At 34.6% G+C, this 16868-nt stretch overlaps 1 protein-coding gene across 2 annotated transcripts; it reads left to right on the forward strand.

The window, feature by feature from the left end:
- Positions 1-11439: 11439 nt before the first annotated feature.
- Positions 11440-16331, forward strand: LOC104612281 (FBD-associated F-box protein At5g60610-like). Of its 2 annotated transcripts, XM_088896797.1 has the most exons (6): positions 11440-12398; positions 12567-12887; positions 14265-14429; positions 14539-14577; positions 14690-14964; positions 16003-16331. In XM_088896797.1, exons 1-5 carry the CDS (start codon positions 11862-11864, stop codon positions 14951-14953), a joined length of 1326 nt encoding a protein of 441 aa, XP_088752923.1. In that variant the 5' UTR covers positions 11440-11861; the 3' UTR covers positions 14954-14964; positions 16003-16331. The 2 variants fall into 2 exon arrangements, with proteins under 2 accessions (XP_088752923.1, XP_010277955.1); XM_010279653.3 differs by having other exon boundaries at positions 11440-12887.
- Positions 16332-16868: the final 537 nt, after the last annotated feature.

Here is a 16868-nt window from a genome sequence, read left to right on the forward strand (position 1 = left end):
CTATATTGATCCTGGGCTTTTACAATTCAATGAAAATACTTTTCCATGCAACAACGGAAGTTAAAGTGTAGGAAAATGTGTGTGACTTGAAATCTTAGCGTCTGCTTGGTATGTTGCCGTTACTTCAAAAAATGGTGATACATCAGTGTTACATTGGAAAAAAACAGTGCTCCAGGAAACCTTTATTTGTTTGGAATCATTTTTCTATAAAAACGGTACTCTAAGCCCCACCTTGGAAATCAATAAGGTATGGTTTGGAGCCAAGCCATGCCTTGAAAATCAAGAAGGAATGGTTTGGAGCAACACCGAATTTGACATTTCCTCGAGCTGTAGTTCATTGCTATCAATAGGAACATGAGGTGACAATGATAAGAACATGACGTGGCACTAGATAATAGGTAACAGTGCTGAAAATGTTTCCTAAAGCATTGGCACCAAACAGAAAACATTGTTGTTGTTCCAGAAAATGCCCTACCTAACAGCAACATTTTCAAACAAAAAAAAGACACAATTTTCTCAGAAAATAATGCTTCCAACCCATACATCAAGAGCACCGTTTTGAAAATGATGCTATATCTATAGCATCAATGACAAACATATACTTAAATATTCAGGTTCAAATCATAATTGAAATATCAAGACATAGATGCATAATACAATTCAAACTTAAAAACATGAAATAGATTGACTACGAAATAAAGAAGAAATAAAGTAACAAACCGGAAGTAAAAAATTAGGAATTTAATTAATGACAAACATATTATAACTACATCTACACACAACATTGATGACTAAAAAAATCATCAGATGTCAAAATTAAAGCATTCAAGCCATCTCCCTCCCTCACTCTATTTATACAGGGGAGAGCTCAAGTCGTGAGAAAGGGAGTAGAGAAGGGTGCATGTGAGGTCCATTGACCTTACCACAGAGAGCCTGTGCATACATTGGTTTGACCTTGCCCCTAGAGAGAGAGGCATAACATAATGTCATTGTAGTGGTTTCTTGTATGTAACATGTAGAATATATACAATATTGTTTAAATGCACCATTTAAATCTCTTGTATGGTATATGGCCATTACTTTTTTCACCACTAAAAGAAGAAAAAGGTTGGATCAGGAAGAAAATTCTATTCATTCCATTTTATCACTATTATTTGATTATTAATAGTAACTAACACAATATAACAAAAGGATTCGATAGTCCAACGAATGGACCCAACTATTGAACATGAAATCACCTTCTCACCCCTTGTCTGCATTTCTATTTAACCATCTGATAAATGCAATAAATAAGATGGTTAGAATTAGAAATACTCACTCCATTAGATTATAGATAAAAAGATCAACAGAATTGAGTTCATTGATTGAATGTCTCACTGTGATTGTGACAGATGTTTTGTAGGGACCCATAGGAAATGTAACAATTCCATTAGGATAAGTCGTCATTTGGGGGTGCAGATGGAAACAAATTCTGCATTTCTACCACTCCCAATAGATTATAAGATCCACTAAATCTGCGGAAATCCAAAAGTTTCTAGGTTCCACAATAGGCATCTTTGTTGGATGTAAATGGTGGAAACCGTGGAATCCAAAAACTCAATGAATTGGGATCCAAAAGTTTCCCAAACATGATAGGACAGAATTTTCGTTTAATTTGGTTGTATCCAAACAGTAGCAGAAGGAAGATCATTAGTAAGAGTCCATAGTGTAATCATGGTTCAAATCAGGCAATTTTAGTCATTAATTCTCTATTCTTGGAGATATATCTTAAGGAAATTGATGTCCAACCATAAGTTATTAACCTGCAAGCACAACTTCATATATAGGAGAAACCATCAATTGGTTGTAACTTTCAAAGGCATAACTTTCTGCATATTTACATGTTTTTTTAAGTTTCCCTCTCTTTCTTTTTTTTTTTTTACTACCACTTTTTTCCTAGGGTTTGGGGGAATTTCTGTTGCTATAAGGTGCTTTGGGGATCTTACTTACCATTGGCACATGCATTAGTAAAAGAAGTTTCCAATGTAGTGTTGCATTTGAAATCATGTGGTTTTAGTTTTAGGTGGAAAACCTGGTTACAACGCAAGTTAATTATTAAAATATATAATTCCATAAGAGAAAAAGCTTACATATTAAAAGAAACACAACATAAGAAAAACAAACATAATATTCAACATACTTGCAAAGATTGAGACAATTGTTACATGGACAGAGATTTGAGAATATGAACAAAACAGACTCTATAAAGAAAATGCTAGAGCCAGAGTGGGTGAGGTGTATATGAAAAAATAAGGAAGAAATTGAAGAGAGAATGTAACAGTCGTTTGAAAGAAACTCATGAAAGAGAACTTGATATCCATTTAATTTGACATATTGTGATAGCCGTTACATTGATAACTATTAAAATCTTAAGAAGCTTTCAAGACAAAATTTATCAAAACTATAAGTGTTTATAATAAATATAACCACACGTGTAAAAATCGAGAGGAAAGAGGCCTACCTGTGAAGAATGTGGTGAAAGATAGTTAGCATCCCCACATTCCTCTTTACTATATAGATATTATAGATGTTGGGAATAATCCCAATAATTTTTCTTTGTGAAAAAATTATAGAGATTTTTTGTCTCAAATATCAAGCGTGCAACAATAATAATACAAGTAACAAAAACAGAGCAAGCAATAGTAGACACTAAATTTTTTATGTGGAAAATCCCTCAATGTGAAAGTAAAAACCATGGGACAGAAGTTCAAACATCTACTATCAGCAATAATAATGGGGTACAATGTTTTCTTTTCTAGTTACAACTAGATGATGAACCTCAAAAAAACTCTTGGATACCAATAACAAAAATCATCATTAAACTGGACAGCAAATAAGAAATTTCTCACCAAAGGTGGAAACACAACAATGCAAGCAAGAGGAGATGCTGAAAATGGATTTGTCTTATTCATTTCATCCCTTGTAACTCTTCTTCTTCTTCCAAAAAGCCTTCTTCTCTAAACCCCTGTTCTGTTCTTTGATATTTCCTAGAGAGATATTTTTGGAGTTCAGAGAGTAGAGAGAGTGAAGAGAGCTTTCACCAATTCGTTGGTTAGCTAATGACGTATTAGTTTGTCTTGCAAGCCAATGCCAAAAAGTCTCTTGACTTTTCAATCATTTTTTTTGTCTTTTCTTCTTTTCTTTTTCTTGTAATTATTAGTGGGTCCCATCTCATAAGCAGGGAACCCCAACAATCTCCCCCTCCCGACTTATGAGGAGGGCTACACCATGCCCAAATCTGTAATGCTTCTACAGTATTCAAACTTTTCTTTTGGTAAAGCCTTGGTCATCATGTCTGATCCATTCTTATCAGTATGAATTTTTTCAAGTTGCACTTCCCTTTCTTTAAGAACATTCCGAATCCAGTGATACCTCACATCAATGTGCTTGGACTTAGAATGAGACATTGGATTCTTACACAAGGGAATGGCGCTTTGACTATCACAAAGAAGTGTAAATCATTTTTGCTTCAAACCAAGTTCATTTAAGAACTTCTTCATCCACAATATCTCTTTAAAAGCCTCAGTGACAGTTATGTACTCAACTTTTGTAGTTGACAAGGCTACACATTTTTGCAACTTACACTGCCATGACATTGCTCTCCTAGCAAAAATGAACAAGAAACATGATGTAGACTTTCTAGAGTCAATGCCACTTGCTATATCAGCATCTGTAAACCCTTCAATTATAAGTTTACCACTAGAAAAACACAAACATATCTTGGATGTGTCTTTCAAATACTTGAGAAACCATTTCACTGCAAGCCAATGCTCTTTGCCTGGATTGACAAGAAATCTACTAATTACATCAACTGCATGTGTTATGTTCGGCCTAGTACAAACCATAGCATACACAAGACTTTCTATGGCAGAGGCATAGGGAATGTTCTTCATTTCTTCAATTTGTTTCTCATTTTTTAGCTTTGATCATTAAACAATCTGAAATGATTTGCCAATTGAGTACTAATTGGTTTTGCTTTATCCATGCAAAATCTCTCAAGGACATTTTCTATGTAGCTTTTATGTGACAACCACAATCTCTTGGATTTCCTATCATGTGAAATTTTCATACCCAAGATTTGTCGGGCTGGACCTAAGTCCTTCATGGAGAAAGACTTGCTTAACTACTTCTTTAACCTATCAATTTTTGTCTTATCTTGCCCAACGATCAACATGTCATCAATATATAACAAAAGAATGATAAAATCATCACTAGAAAAATACATAGTGAAAACATAGTGATCTGAAGTTATTTTACTTTATCCATGCTCTGTCATAAAAGATTCAAACTTTTGGTACCATTGCCTTGGAGCTTGTTTCAAACCATACAAACTCTTCCTTATAGATGTCTTCTAGTTGTTCCATATAGATGTCTTCTTCCAAGTCACCATGGAGAAACGTTGTTTTGACATCTAATTGTTCAATCTCCAAATCCATACTTGCAACCAAGGCCAATGTAACATATTAATGACATTTTTTACCACTAGAGAAAAAATTTCATCCAAATCGATGCCATTTTTTTGTCCAAATCCCTTCACAACCAATCTTGCCTTGTACCTTGGTTGCAAACTCTTATCTTTATCCTTCAACCTATATACCCATTTGTTCTTGAGTGTTGTTTCACCCTTGGGTAATTCCACCAAATCATAGGTATAACCTCTTGCATAGGTTTGAGCCATTCTTTCTTGTGCTTACTTTCTTGAACCTCATGATAGCTTTCGGGTTCACCTGCATCTGAAAGCATTATGTACTCATTTGGTGGATATTTTCTTGATGGTTGAAGTTTCCTAGTTGATCTTCTTAATTCAATTGATGGTTCTTGAGGGGGTTGCTCCCCTTATTAATCATCACCATTGACATCTTCATTGGGAACATTCTCATTATTTTTTGAATTCACATCTCCTTGTTGCACATCTCCCCCATCATTTCTGTGCACCAAGGGAGGAGACATTGGATCCAAGTCTACAAGTTCACCATCATCTGCTTGAGGCTTCTCAACTTTTTCAAAGTCTTCAATTGTTTGGTCTTCAAGAAAGACCACATTTATACTTCTGATGATTTTATTTCCCACTAGATTCCATAGCCTGTAGCCACACTTTTCATCTGCATATCCCAAGAAAACACACTGCTTGGTTTTGTCATCAAGTTTAGACCGCTCATCCTTGGGTATATGCACAAAGGCCCTGCAACCAAATACCTTGAGATGATCATAGGAAATATCTTTTCCTGTCCATACCCTTTTAGCAACATCATCATTCAAAGGAACTACAGGAAATAAATTAATCAAATACACAATTTTACGCATTGCTTCTCCCTAATAACATTTTGGCAACTTTGCTTAGGACTACATGCATCTAACTCTCTCTAGAATGGTGTGATTCATTCTCTCAGCTACACCATTTTGTTGTAGGGTCTTAAGGACTGATTGCTCATATCGAATGCCATGGTTTTACAATAATTCTAAAATGGACTTTCATATACACTTGAGAGGTTTACCTATCTCTCTTTCAACCATAGCATGAAAAACTTTAAAGACATCTAGTACTTGATCTTTAGATTTCAAAGCATAAGCCCATACTTTTCTACTATCATCATCTATGAAAGTAACAAAATAAGATGCACTACCAAGAGTTTTGATTTTCATGGGCCCACAAACATCAAAATGGATTAGTTCTGAAACATGATTTCTTCTACGATGAGGAGAGCTTTGAAATGAAACTCTGTTTTGCTTACCAGCTAAGCAATGAATGCAAGTATTAAAATGCATACCTTTAATGCCAGTTAACAGACTTTTCTTGGCAAGAATTTGCATTCATTTCTCGCTCATGTGTCACAATCATCTATGCCACAACTCTATAGAGACTTCATTCTCTATGGTGTTCATTTTGCCTTTGCAAACACGTCCCTGTGTACGGTAGAGAGTGCAACACTTGTTGCCTTTCTCTACCGCTAGAGACCCCTTTGATAGTCTCCATTTCTCATTGCCAAATTGATTATTAAAACCCTCTTCATCTAGCTTTCCAACTGAAATCATATTTAAGCGGAGATCTGGAACATGCTTGACATCCTTGAGAACTAATTTTCAACATACGTCAGTCTCAAGGTAAATATCACCCATCCCCATATTTTTGGAAATTCCACTATTTCCCATTCTCACATCACCAAAATCACCTATACTGTAAGAGATGAAATATTCCTTGTGAAGAGTAGCATGATAGGAAGCACTTGTATCAACAATCCAATCCGTGTCATGACATGCTAAATTAATGCATGACTCTTCACAGCCTGTGAGAACAATGATATCTCCACTTGTAACTATAGTGGTGTCCTTTTCCTCATTTCTATCACTTTCTTTCCTATCTTTCTTGTTGTCCCTTTTCAGTTTCCAACACTCACTCTTGTAATGACCTTGTTTCTTGCAATGAAAGCATGTAATGCCCTTCCTTGACTTAGACTTGCCTCTAGACTTGTCACGGCTATGGGACCTTTGCTTTGGCTTCTATACCGACTTTCTGTAAGAAGAGCATCTGGTTTTGGGTCCACTGATTTTCTCCTAATTTCTTCATTTAGCAAACTACTTATTACCATACTTCTTGTCACTATTCCATCAGGTGCAGAGTTATTGAGAGATACCACAAGTGTTTCCCAACTTTTCGGCAATGAATTAAGTAATAATAGAGCTTGAAGCTCATCATCCAACACCATTTTCATTTAAGCTAATTGATTTTACAATGTCTTGCATTTGATTCAAGTGTTTGGTGATGGGTGTACCTTCTTTATACTTCAGATTTACAAGCTTTTTAATTAGAAAAGCCTTATTGTCGACGGTTTCCTTCTCATACAATTCTTCCAACTTGTTCCTAAGTGGAACAGTTGAGGTTTCATTTGCTACAAAGTGATAGACACTATCATCCAACCATTGTCTAATAAAAGCAACTGCTTTCAAGTGAAGGAATTCCCAATCCTCATTGGACATGTCTTTCGGCTTACCATTTTCACTTCTCATAGGTGCATACAAATCTCTAGAAAGCAACAAATCCTTCATTTTTTGTTTCCAGGGAGACCAATTTCTTCCATTTAGTAAAATCATTCTAACTGAACTTCCTTCCATGATTTACACAAGAATCAAATATGCTTTGATACCAGTTTGTTGGGAATAATCCCAATAATTTTTCCTTGTGAAAAAATCACAGAGATTTTCTGTCTCAAATATCAAGCATGCAACAATAATAATAAAAAAGTAACACTAATTTTTTTACGTGGAAAACCCCTCAATGCGAGGGTAAAAACCACGAGACAGAAGTCCAAACATCTACTATCAACAATAATAATGGAGTACAATATTTTCTTGTCTAGTTAAAACTAGATGATGAACCTCAAGAAAACTCTTGGATACCAATAACATAAATCATCATTAAATTGGACAGCAAACAAGAAATTTCTCACCAAAGGTGAAAACACAACAATGCAAGCAAGAGGAGATGCTGAAAACGGATTTGTCTTCTTCTTCATTTCGGCCCTTGTAACTCTTCTTCTTCTTCCAAAAAGCCTTCTTCTCTAAACCCTTGTTCTGTTCTCTGATATTTCCTAGAGAGCTACTTTTGGAGTTCAAAGAGTAGAGAGAGTGAAGAGAGCTTTCACCAATTCGTTGGTTAGCCAAGGGCGTATTGTTTTTCTTGTAAGCCAATGCCAAAAAGTCTCTTGACTTTTCAATCCTTTTTTTTTTGTCTTTTCTTCCTTTCTTTTTCTTGTAATTGTTTGTGGGTCCCACCTCATAAGGAGGGAACCCCAACAATAGATAGGTTGTGTTTGGTTGCAGTGCAATTTTATTTACACTAGTATAAAGGTATGGGAGTACAAATGAGAAAAATGCAAATTCTCGTTTAATTTTATTATGGGGTTTACTTTATTCTAATTCATGTCTTAATTTATTTCATTTTTACTGCAATCAAACAAAATAAGATAAAATTTGAAACAAAAATAGGTCAGAATTTACATTCAAATCATTTGCACTGCCATAGTTTTGCATCAGTGCAAATTTATTTGCATTGCAACCAAACACAACCATAAGAAAATTAGGAATTGTATAAAATCTTGTATTATATGTATTATTTTGTATACATTTATACTATTAATATTTGTATATATTTGCACTATACATATTTATATTTATACTGCTTCCAAACTGAGCCAAAGACAAAACTTGGCACAAAATTACAAAAACCGAGGTTCATGGAAGAGAATGAGAACCTTACATCGGAAATATCTCTGCATGAAATAAAGTACATAAGTACGAAGATATTCCCAATGCAAGGGTGTAAAGGCTATTCAAAAAGGAGTTGCCCTGACCGATGTCGAACTCGCTTAAGCTAACCAGCATTTGTTCCTTCTATATATGATAGATATCAAAACAAATATATATATCTATATATTAAAATGCAATGTCCAAACTGGCACTTTCCTGCTCTATGGTTTATTCTCAAAGCCACTTATCTTTTTTTTTTGGATTTTTTGAAATTTCTAATTTTAAAATTGAATAAAATAACTCAATTAACCAATAACCTTTAATACTTTTAACACTCATTAAAACACCATTAACTCATTCTCTCTCTCTCTCTCTTACATACACACACACTCACTCACTCACTCAATCATTAGCTCTTGTAATAACCTCTCCTAATTAATTATTGCCATTAACTCTCTCCTTCAATGACTCATGCCATTAATTTTCTCTCATCTCCATTACTCATAAAATTCATTAACTTTGTATGTATATATTTGCATTAAACTGTAATTATGAGTAAAAAATAATTATATTGAAATTGAGATATTCAATGAATTATTATTTTGCTAAATAATCTACTTCCATTTAAAATTATAATCCATTTATATTCAACTTGAAAATAATAAAAATTAATTAACCATAATAAAAATAATTTAGTAAGTTAAATAAAATAAAATAAATTATTAATTATTATTACTGATAAAATATTTTCATTAATATAATAAAAAGAATCTAATTAATAAAACAACTAAGATAAATTAAAAATTAATATCAATTTAAAATTAATAAAACTAATACAAAGTTATCTAACAATTAGTTTTATAATTAAATTTTATTAATTTAAAACAAACTTAAGTTCCACTAGAAAATAAAAATTTATAGTTAATTAAATTTCATAAGAAACTTAAATTTAATAAAAACTTAATATATACTTAAATAAATTCAATTTTTACTAATATAAAAAATATTAGTTTTAAACATAGTTTAATTATTTTAAAATCAATTTAAATTTCATTTAAAAATAAGGAAAATTATAAAAAGCTACTTGGGTTTTCTAACAATCCTATGAAACTCCCCAATGTTTTGACCCTAACAAAAACCTCCCCTATTGTTTTGAGAAAAGGTGCAAATACCTTCCTTTAGTCAACATTCCAAATAAAAAAAAATGTTGATGTAATGCATTAATTTTACTTCACTTAAGCCTTTTTACATTGTCTAAGAAGAATAAGGAGAACTATTATTCTTTGAAAGTTGTCTAGCAAAATAAATTAGTGGTGGGTAAAGTTAAAACTTTAAGTTATTTATGATAACACATTAACAATGATAAGAGAATTTTGGCAAATTTAATGTCTTTATTACTAAAGAGCCAAGGGAAAGATGGTATTAGCACTTTTTTTTCCTCAAAACTATAGGGGGGAGGCCTTTGTTAGGTCAAAACACAAAGGTGGTTTATAGAGTTGTTATAAGAGGATGCTTTTTTATAATTTTACCTAAAAATAATATAAAATAATAATAAACCAATAAAATTTAGCATTAATATGCAAAAAAAAAATACAAATTTATCTAGAGAATAAGAAATTGGCCACTCTTACTAAAGCACAACTTAGATTGTGATCGGATAAACTAGGCATAACCCCAAAAATAATACTTGAATTGAACTTAAATGAACACCTTTTAATTGGAAATGTCATAAAGCTCAATCTTCAATTTTTCTAATGGGTAAATTACAAAGACCACTCTTGTACTATGGGTTCAGTGACAAAGTCCCCACTATACTTTTTTTTGCGACAAATACCTCCCTGAACTTTGGCCATTAGACAAAGATCCCCTTGATCATTAAATCAATGACAAAAACATTAAATTACCAAAATACCCCACTAAGCTGTACCCAGTCAGGGTCAGGGTCCTCTCTAATGCATTCTCCAACACCTTGATTGAATCCGAGAGATCCCTCAAATACATCAAGCACAAAACTTTGTTATTGATTGCCACCACATCGGTTGGATCTCTCTCAATGCACTCCTTGTACCCTCTAACGGCAGAAACGTAATCCTTTCCCACCAAGTATATCAAAGCCTTATTCCTCCTATTCACGAGATTCTTAAAGTGTACCTCATCCAATGACGCACGCTCCCGGGTTACCTTCCGTCATCAAGGTTTCAACTCGATTGAACAATGCCTTGGATCCCTCCAGATCTCCAAGTTGCATTTGTATGTAACCAAGCTTGGATAATAAGACCGGATTTGAAGGATCACTGTTAAGCAACTGCCTAAGCAACGCCAAGTAGGACAAAGGGTAAGAAAAAGAGAATACCGCTCAAATGCATCAAGCGCAAAGCCTTGTTAATCTTTGAAGACCCAGAAACAGAAACGTAAAAAAAAAAAAACACTTTTTTCTTTTCCTGGTGCATGTATAAATCATACCTGAAGCAGGTGAGAGGGAGAGGTGGGGGACCTGCTGCCATCTCCAGGGATTAAAGGTTTGAGCGTCTTTATAGTGGTTTTTGTCCAAATGCTTAGCCCTAAATGATGCAAAAACTTTTCAACCCTTTGGCATGGTGTAGAGTGCTTTGAGGTTCAATCGAGAAGCCAATGAATAGTATAAAATGGGTAATTTAGGCATTTAAAAAATTTTAAACGTTCAAATGAAAATCTTTTTCAAAGTTATATAAAATACTAACGAAGGAGGTCTTTAGACAAAGGCCAAAGTTCAAGAAGTTTTTATCACAGAAACTACCCCACAGTACAAGGAGGTCTTTCTAATTTATCCTTTTCTCATAAATAAAATCCATATATCACATAAAATCTCACCAGTACGACTCTAACTCGACCAATACGGCTAAGAAAACGAAAACAATGGCGAAAAGCCGAAAAATTTGCTAACGGCGGCTTCAGACGGAAGTAACGTAAAGAGAGCAGCGGGAGAGGAAGAGAAGAAGGATCTAGAAGCAACTTAAAGATTAGGACAAAAAGTAGCCACGTGTGCAGAAATCTTTTGACAGTTAGAGCTCCTCAAGTTGGCTTGTCTTCCAGCTGGCAGTAGCGATAAATCACATGTAGCAAGTAGGAGTAGCTGAAACGAATTCTGATTAGCTGAACGCATTGGCTGTGTTCAGCGGGCTGTGGAACCAATGATGAAGTTCCACGCCAAGTAATGAATTCATGGGCCCATGTATTTTATTCCTGACGTTGAGCCTTATCATTCGTTCCACAGTCCGCTGAACGCAGCAAAACCTTGCTCCGCTGAGACGGTCCTCAATTACGGACTTGTTGTGGGTTTTGGATGGGCTTGGACCCAGCTTGCGACAAAACTGAAACAAGAATTGTATTTCTTGTTTGAGAAGAATTTAAAATAAGAAGATAGCTTCCGGTTCAAGGCAAATATTTCCAGACCCCTCCTTTTCTTCCTTCCTCTGCTTAGGGTTTCGTCTCAGGCTCTCACTATCTCAGCTTTCGTTTTTGCTTTGCACATCTGCAGGTCTATGTGAGTTGTGATTATTTCTGTGTTGCAGTGGTTCGTGAAGAGCGATAACCAGTGAATGATGGAAAGAAATACAAAGGAACGGAAGAAATCGAACGATGAAGATAGCACGAGGGAGGTAAAAGACATGCTAATAAGCAATTTACCCCACCACATAATCCTCCATATCCTCTCCTTCCTCGACATGAAGCATGTTGTTCGGACCAGCATTTTGTCCAGAAGATGGAGACACCTTTGGAAATCTCTTCAGTACCTAAACTTTGACCACAACCTATTCTCTTCGTTTTATTCGATCGGACAGAGGAGTAGGAGAGAGCAATCCTTTACGAATTTCGTGTCCAGGGTACTGCTGCTTCGTAACCACACAACTGACATAGTGAAGTTCAATATCTCCTGTGACGAACATTGTTGTGTTGACAGCCTCGCTACATGGATCCTCGTTGCGATAAGCTATAATATTCAAGAACTTCAACTTCAAGCTTTTCGTGATATAGATATTCGATTACCCCGTGAGATATACACCTGCAATTCCTTGCAGACGCTGAAGTTGAAGTCTAATTCATTCAGACTTTCTGCTCTAACCTTACCCGGTTCAGTGAGTTTACCTCTACTCAAATACCTTTCTTTTGAGTCAATTAGTTTCATGAATGATAAGTCGATAAGCAACTTCCTCTCGGGGTGTCCCGTCTTGGAAAATTTGTTCTTTGACTACTGCAATTTTCGTCCTTTGAAGTATCTCCTAATTAGTTCTCTTCAACTTAAGGAGTTGGTTATAGATACTGATGACGATTATGACAGCGAGTGCCACTTCAAGATAGATACACCCAACCTAAAGTATTTCAGGTGCGGAGGATCCATGAGAAATGAGTATACTCTACTGGACATGCCTTCTCTGGACAAGGCTAACATTGGAATGAGAATTGAAGATGAGATCTATATAATGTATGATCACATGGAGACGGACATAGCGATGGCGATGTCGATACTTAGGTCGTTCAGAGAAGAATATGCTCAACGCATGATGAAGATTCTTAGAAGTCTTGGCAAAGCAAAAGCTCTAACCTTGTCACCTTGGACGCTTGAGGTATTATTTCCTTTTCCTTTTCTTTTAATTGAAGTAGTAAACTAACATAGCATGGACCTACTCATCATCATCATCATCATCTGTTCCCTTCATTCACCGACGATATCATTAGTTTTAGGCTTTTAGCCATGGGGGCAACTTGGGCCCGCTTAGCTCTAACCCAATCTAAGCCCCAATCAAATTGCATTTGCCTCTGCGGGGTGCTTGTAATTTTTTTCCCTCTTTTCTTTTGCAACTTTTAGTAGTGGGTTCTTCAGAATTCAGATTGAAGATATAATATGTATTCGGTTGTTCATCATCCATAAATACCTAGCCAACTATTTCATTTATTGGATTAAAAATGGCACTTCATACAAGTCATAAATTTAATCAGTGAAGGATGAGAGTTGAAAGATTGACTTCCATAGAGAAGTGAAAAGGGTATTTCTTTCATTTCATTTTTTCCTTTTTTGGTGTGGGGAGTGGCAAGGAAAATGAGTATGAGAAAAATGTCTGTTAAACTATTGAACCTCCTTTTTCTTTTCTTTCTTTTTTATACTTGTTATATTTTTGCAAATGCTTTCATAATTTAATAATGGATGTAGAACAACTTAACAGAATGGAATGACATAACAGAAAAACAAGATTCATGTAGCCAACCCCATATAGTTAGGACAAGGCTTAGATGATGATGATGATATTTGTGCAAATGCTGAGATGGTAATATCAACATAAAGAAATTTTCTCAATCATGGAGTCTAAATTTTACCACTCAAGGATATTTAGATGAATCTATACCATCAAAGTATAATTTGACTTTTCAATTATACATAAAGATTTTCTTAACATGTTATTAATTAGAGATGTTAGAAACTGTTAAGCGTGTACAGAGATCCAAATTAGTTCCTCAAAATATTATTAAAAATTAGAAATAATTAATGTGCTAGATAACTCAGCATACCACATTCTCTGGTGTATTTTCTTCAGAATAACATTGCTAATTGCTTGAGAGACTTCTATGTTGGCAACTTTGTAGTTTGATTTTTTTTTTTTTTTTTTGATGAATGAACTTTGTAGTTTGATGTACACATTATATAATTCATGAGTTATGCGTCTTGATCTCTGTAATATGCAAAAATTAAATGGCACAAAAATGTTCTATAGACTTAAGTATTGGGTTTATTAGTGAAAAATCTACTAAGAACTGGCTTCAAGTTCTCAAGGGATTCATCTGAACCAGAGAGCACATGCTTATGCTCTGACTGCTTCAATTGTTTAGTGGAAGTGGGGTATCTGTTTTATACAGTAATAGATAAATTGTATTTTTTTTTCTTTTTCGCCTCATAGTTGCACAATTATCTAAATGGATTAGTTTATCCTTTTTTTCTATTGGTTAAGTTTGCCTCAGGAGCTCCAGCTGTATTAGAGCAAGTTCACATTCCATTTTGTAATCTTAGATGCTTGAGGCTGACAACAATGTGTAGCACTGCATCCTTACGATTAATAAGATACTTGCTCGAAAATTCTCCTATTATAGAAGCCCTTGTGATGGAATTAATGCAGGTATATTAGCTAAACACTTTTGTCTCAGGCTTATTGCGTATTTTATCCATCAATTCACGTTTGAGCTATGTCAGCTTATTGTCTTTTATATATTTTGACTTTCATCCAGCAATGCTGCCCATCAGATATAAGGAGGACCCTCGTTATGGTAATCATCTGGCATCTAGTACTTTATATATTAGATTTGATCTTTATTAGGTTAATTAATATAAGTCTATTGAGGTACATTGTTTAACTAACATGTCTTGCTTGTTGTATAGAAATCGTTTTATTCCAGAAGCATTGGAAGAGGTTCGGAACCAGAGTTCACATTGTGTCATCTCAAGTCTGTTGAGATCTCAAATTTTCTAGGATGTGAGAATGAACTCCGGTTTTTGAAGTTTTTGATGAAGAATGCAACGAAGTTGGAAAAAGTCATAATCACTTCTTCAAATCAGGCAACTGTTAGACAGAAAATGAAATGGAGGAAGAAGATAAAATCGTTTCTGCATGACTCTCCTCATATTATGACAGTCGTCACCTAAATCTTCCATGAGTACGTATGGAGCTTATTATGTCTTTGGTCATGGGCCTAAATTTCCACTTGTCAGGATTCTTCTGAAACCTTCATGTCTTCAACCTGTTATGTGAATGTCTTAGTTGTAGTACCTTCAATATGTTATCTGATGATCACCATAAAGCTGACATACATAGCAGTAACAAAAATGCTGTGGCAAGTTTTCACTTGGTAAAGGGATGGATGAGGCAGTCCTCTAATCCTTCTCAGAGTTTCTGAAATAAGCATGTTTTAAGCTTTAATTCAAGAGCTTTAACATTCAACAGATAATGTTGTCTGATATGGCGACTATAATGAGGATTCTTTTTTTTCTTCCACTTTGACCCAATGAATTAAGAATTGTTATATTTTGAATGTATGGCATCTGATAATAAACAATTTAGAATTTTCGATTGCAAAAGCATTGCTAGAAATGTATTTTGATCTAAATTCCATTTAATTGGATGGAGAATAAGCACTCCCATTTGCCAAATAGATTTTTTTGGTATAAGTTTTCCAAATAGGTTGAAGCTCATCATTTATGAAAGTAGAAGATACCTGTTATCAGTGACATTTATTAGTAAAAATTTGCCAAACAGAAAGGATGGTCTGAGATACATCCTTCCTCTCTGATTGGAATTTTTAATGATATTTGTGCATAAAAAAAGTTATCAAACTTGAAGAACAATATAGAAAGTGACAAGTTTCTGAGTTGGATAGCTACTGCTTTCTACTATTTGTGGTATGTTAGGAATGATTTTGTTTTAGTAACAGACAAAAAAATTGTTATGTGGATACTGGATAGTGAATCCTACTAATCAAGTAATATATGAAATACAACAGTTTTTTGGTTACTAGGGACTCTTTTCAGGTAAGTACTGAACAAGGATGACAGAACTACTTTTTCCAGCAATGATCTGGGATCAGTTAGTTTATAATAAATCTGATGGAGTTGCTGATCAGGAACAAATGTGATGCAGGAGTGAATGGTAGTAGTCAAGGATGGCTATTCTAATGAAAGTTTTCTGGTTTCTGCAGGGGCTTTTTTGGGAGGTGCTGGAAACTGAATTAAGGCAAAAGTTCTATGTTTTGCATGGAAGAATATTCATTCCGATTCAGATTCTCTTTTGTCTATCACGGTCCTGCTGGTCTATTTTGCACTGTATAAAGCAAATTAAACAGTCTTCTGATAATGTTTTTTAAATATATTTATAGGAGAATTAATAGGGCAGTTTATACTATGGCTCAGCATGCTAGAGGTTCTATGTCTGATAGGATTAGTTATCTTCCAGACTGGTTGCTTTCGGATGTAAAATCTTCTATTTTAGTTTAATCATAAAAAAAAAAAAAAAAAAAAACTTATCCTATTCCTACCTAGCCAACTTAGGTTGTGTTTTTGTACCATTGTTGTTTCTACCTGCAATGTTTGGGTTGGTCAATACAAATTTGTGAGGATAATTTTCCAATGGTCTTTTAGTTGAAGTGACTATCAGATAAGAGGCATTTATGAAAAAATTGTATTGATCAACCCTAGACACCCAGGTTGAAAGAAAAAGAAGGAAAACCTGCACAAACCTAACCTTGGATAGGTTTCCCTTCCTTTCCTTATCTCAGCCTTTGGGAAAAAATGGCAAATGGGCTACCCCCCAACTAAGATATGAAGATTGCCGTGCAAATTTTGCAAATGAGGCAAGTGTTAATTTTGTTGCATGGAGTGCAAATAAATGAACTTGGTTTGACATGATTTCTTTGTTATATGTAAATGATTTCTTGAAAAGGCAAGAAATTAGAGCTGTCAATGGGGCGGATATTGGCCCAATTCTATTATAGGGCATCTAGTATGAATCCACATGCTCGTTTTTTATAAACAGGTGGAGAAGATGATCAATATGGGGTCTTATTGA

The sequence above is a fragment of the Nelumbo nucifera genome, chromosome 1, assembly GCF_055504915.1.
Source record: "Nelumbo nucifera cultivar China Antique chromosome 1, China Antique-T2T, whole genome shotgun sequence".
NCBI lineage: Eukaryota > Viridiplantae > Streptophyta > Magnoliopsida > Proteales > Nelumbonaceae > Nelumbo > Nelumbo nucifera.

Bases quoted from the DNA above. Each gene is read 5' to 3' on its own strand.
- LOC104612281 (XM_010279653.3), top strand. From the start codon at position 11,862: ATGATGGAAAGAAATACAAAGGAACGGAAGAAATCGAACGATGAAGAT. The intron at 12,888-14,264 runs GTATTATTTCCT...CTATTGGTTAAG, and splicing joins TGTCACCTTGGACGCTTGAG to TTTGCCTCAGGAGCTCCAGC. The intron at 14,430-14,538 runs GTATATTAGCTA...ACTTTCATCCAG, and splicing joins TTGTGATGGAATTAATGCAG to CAATGCTGCCCATCAGATAT.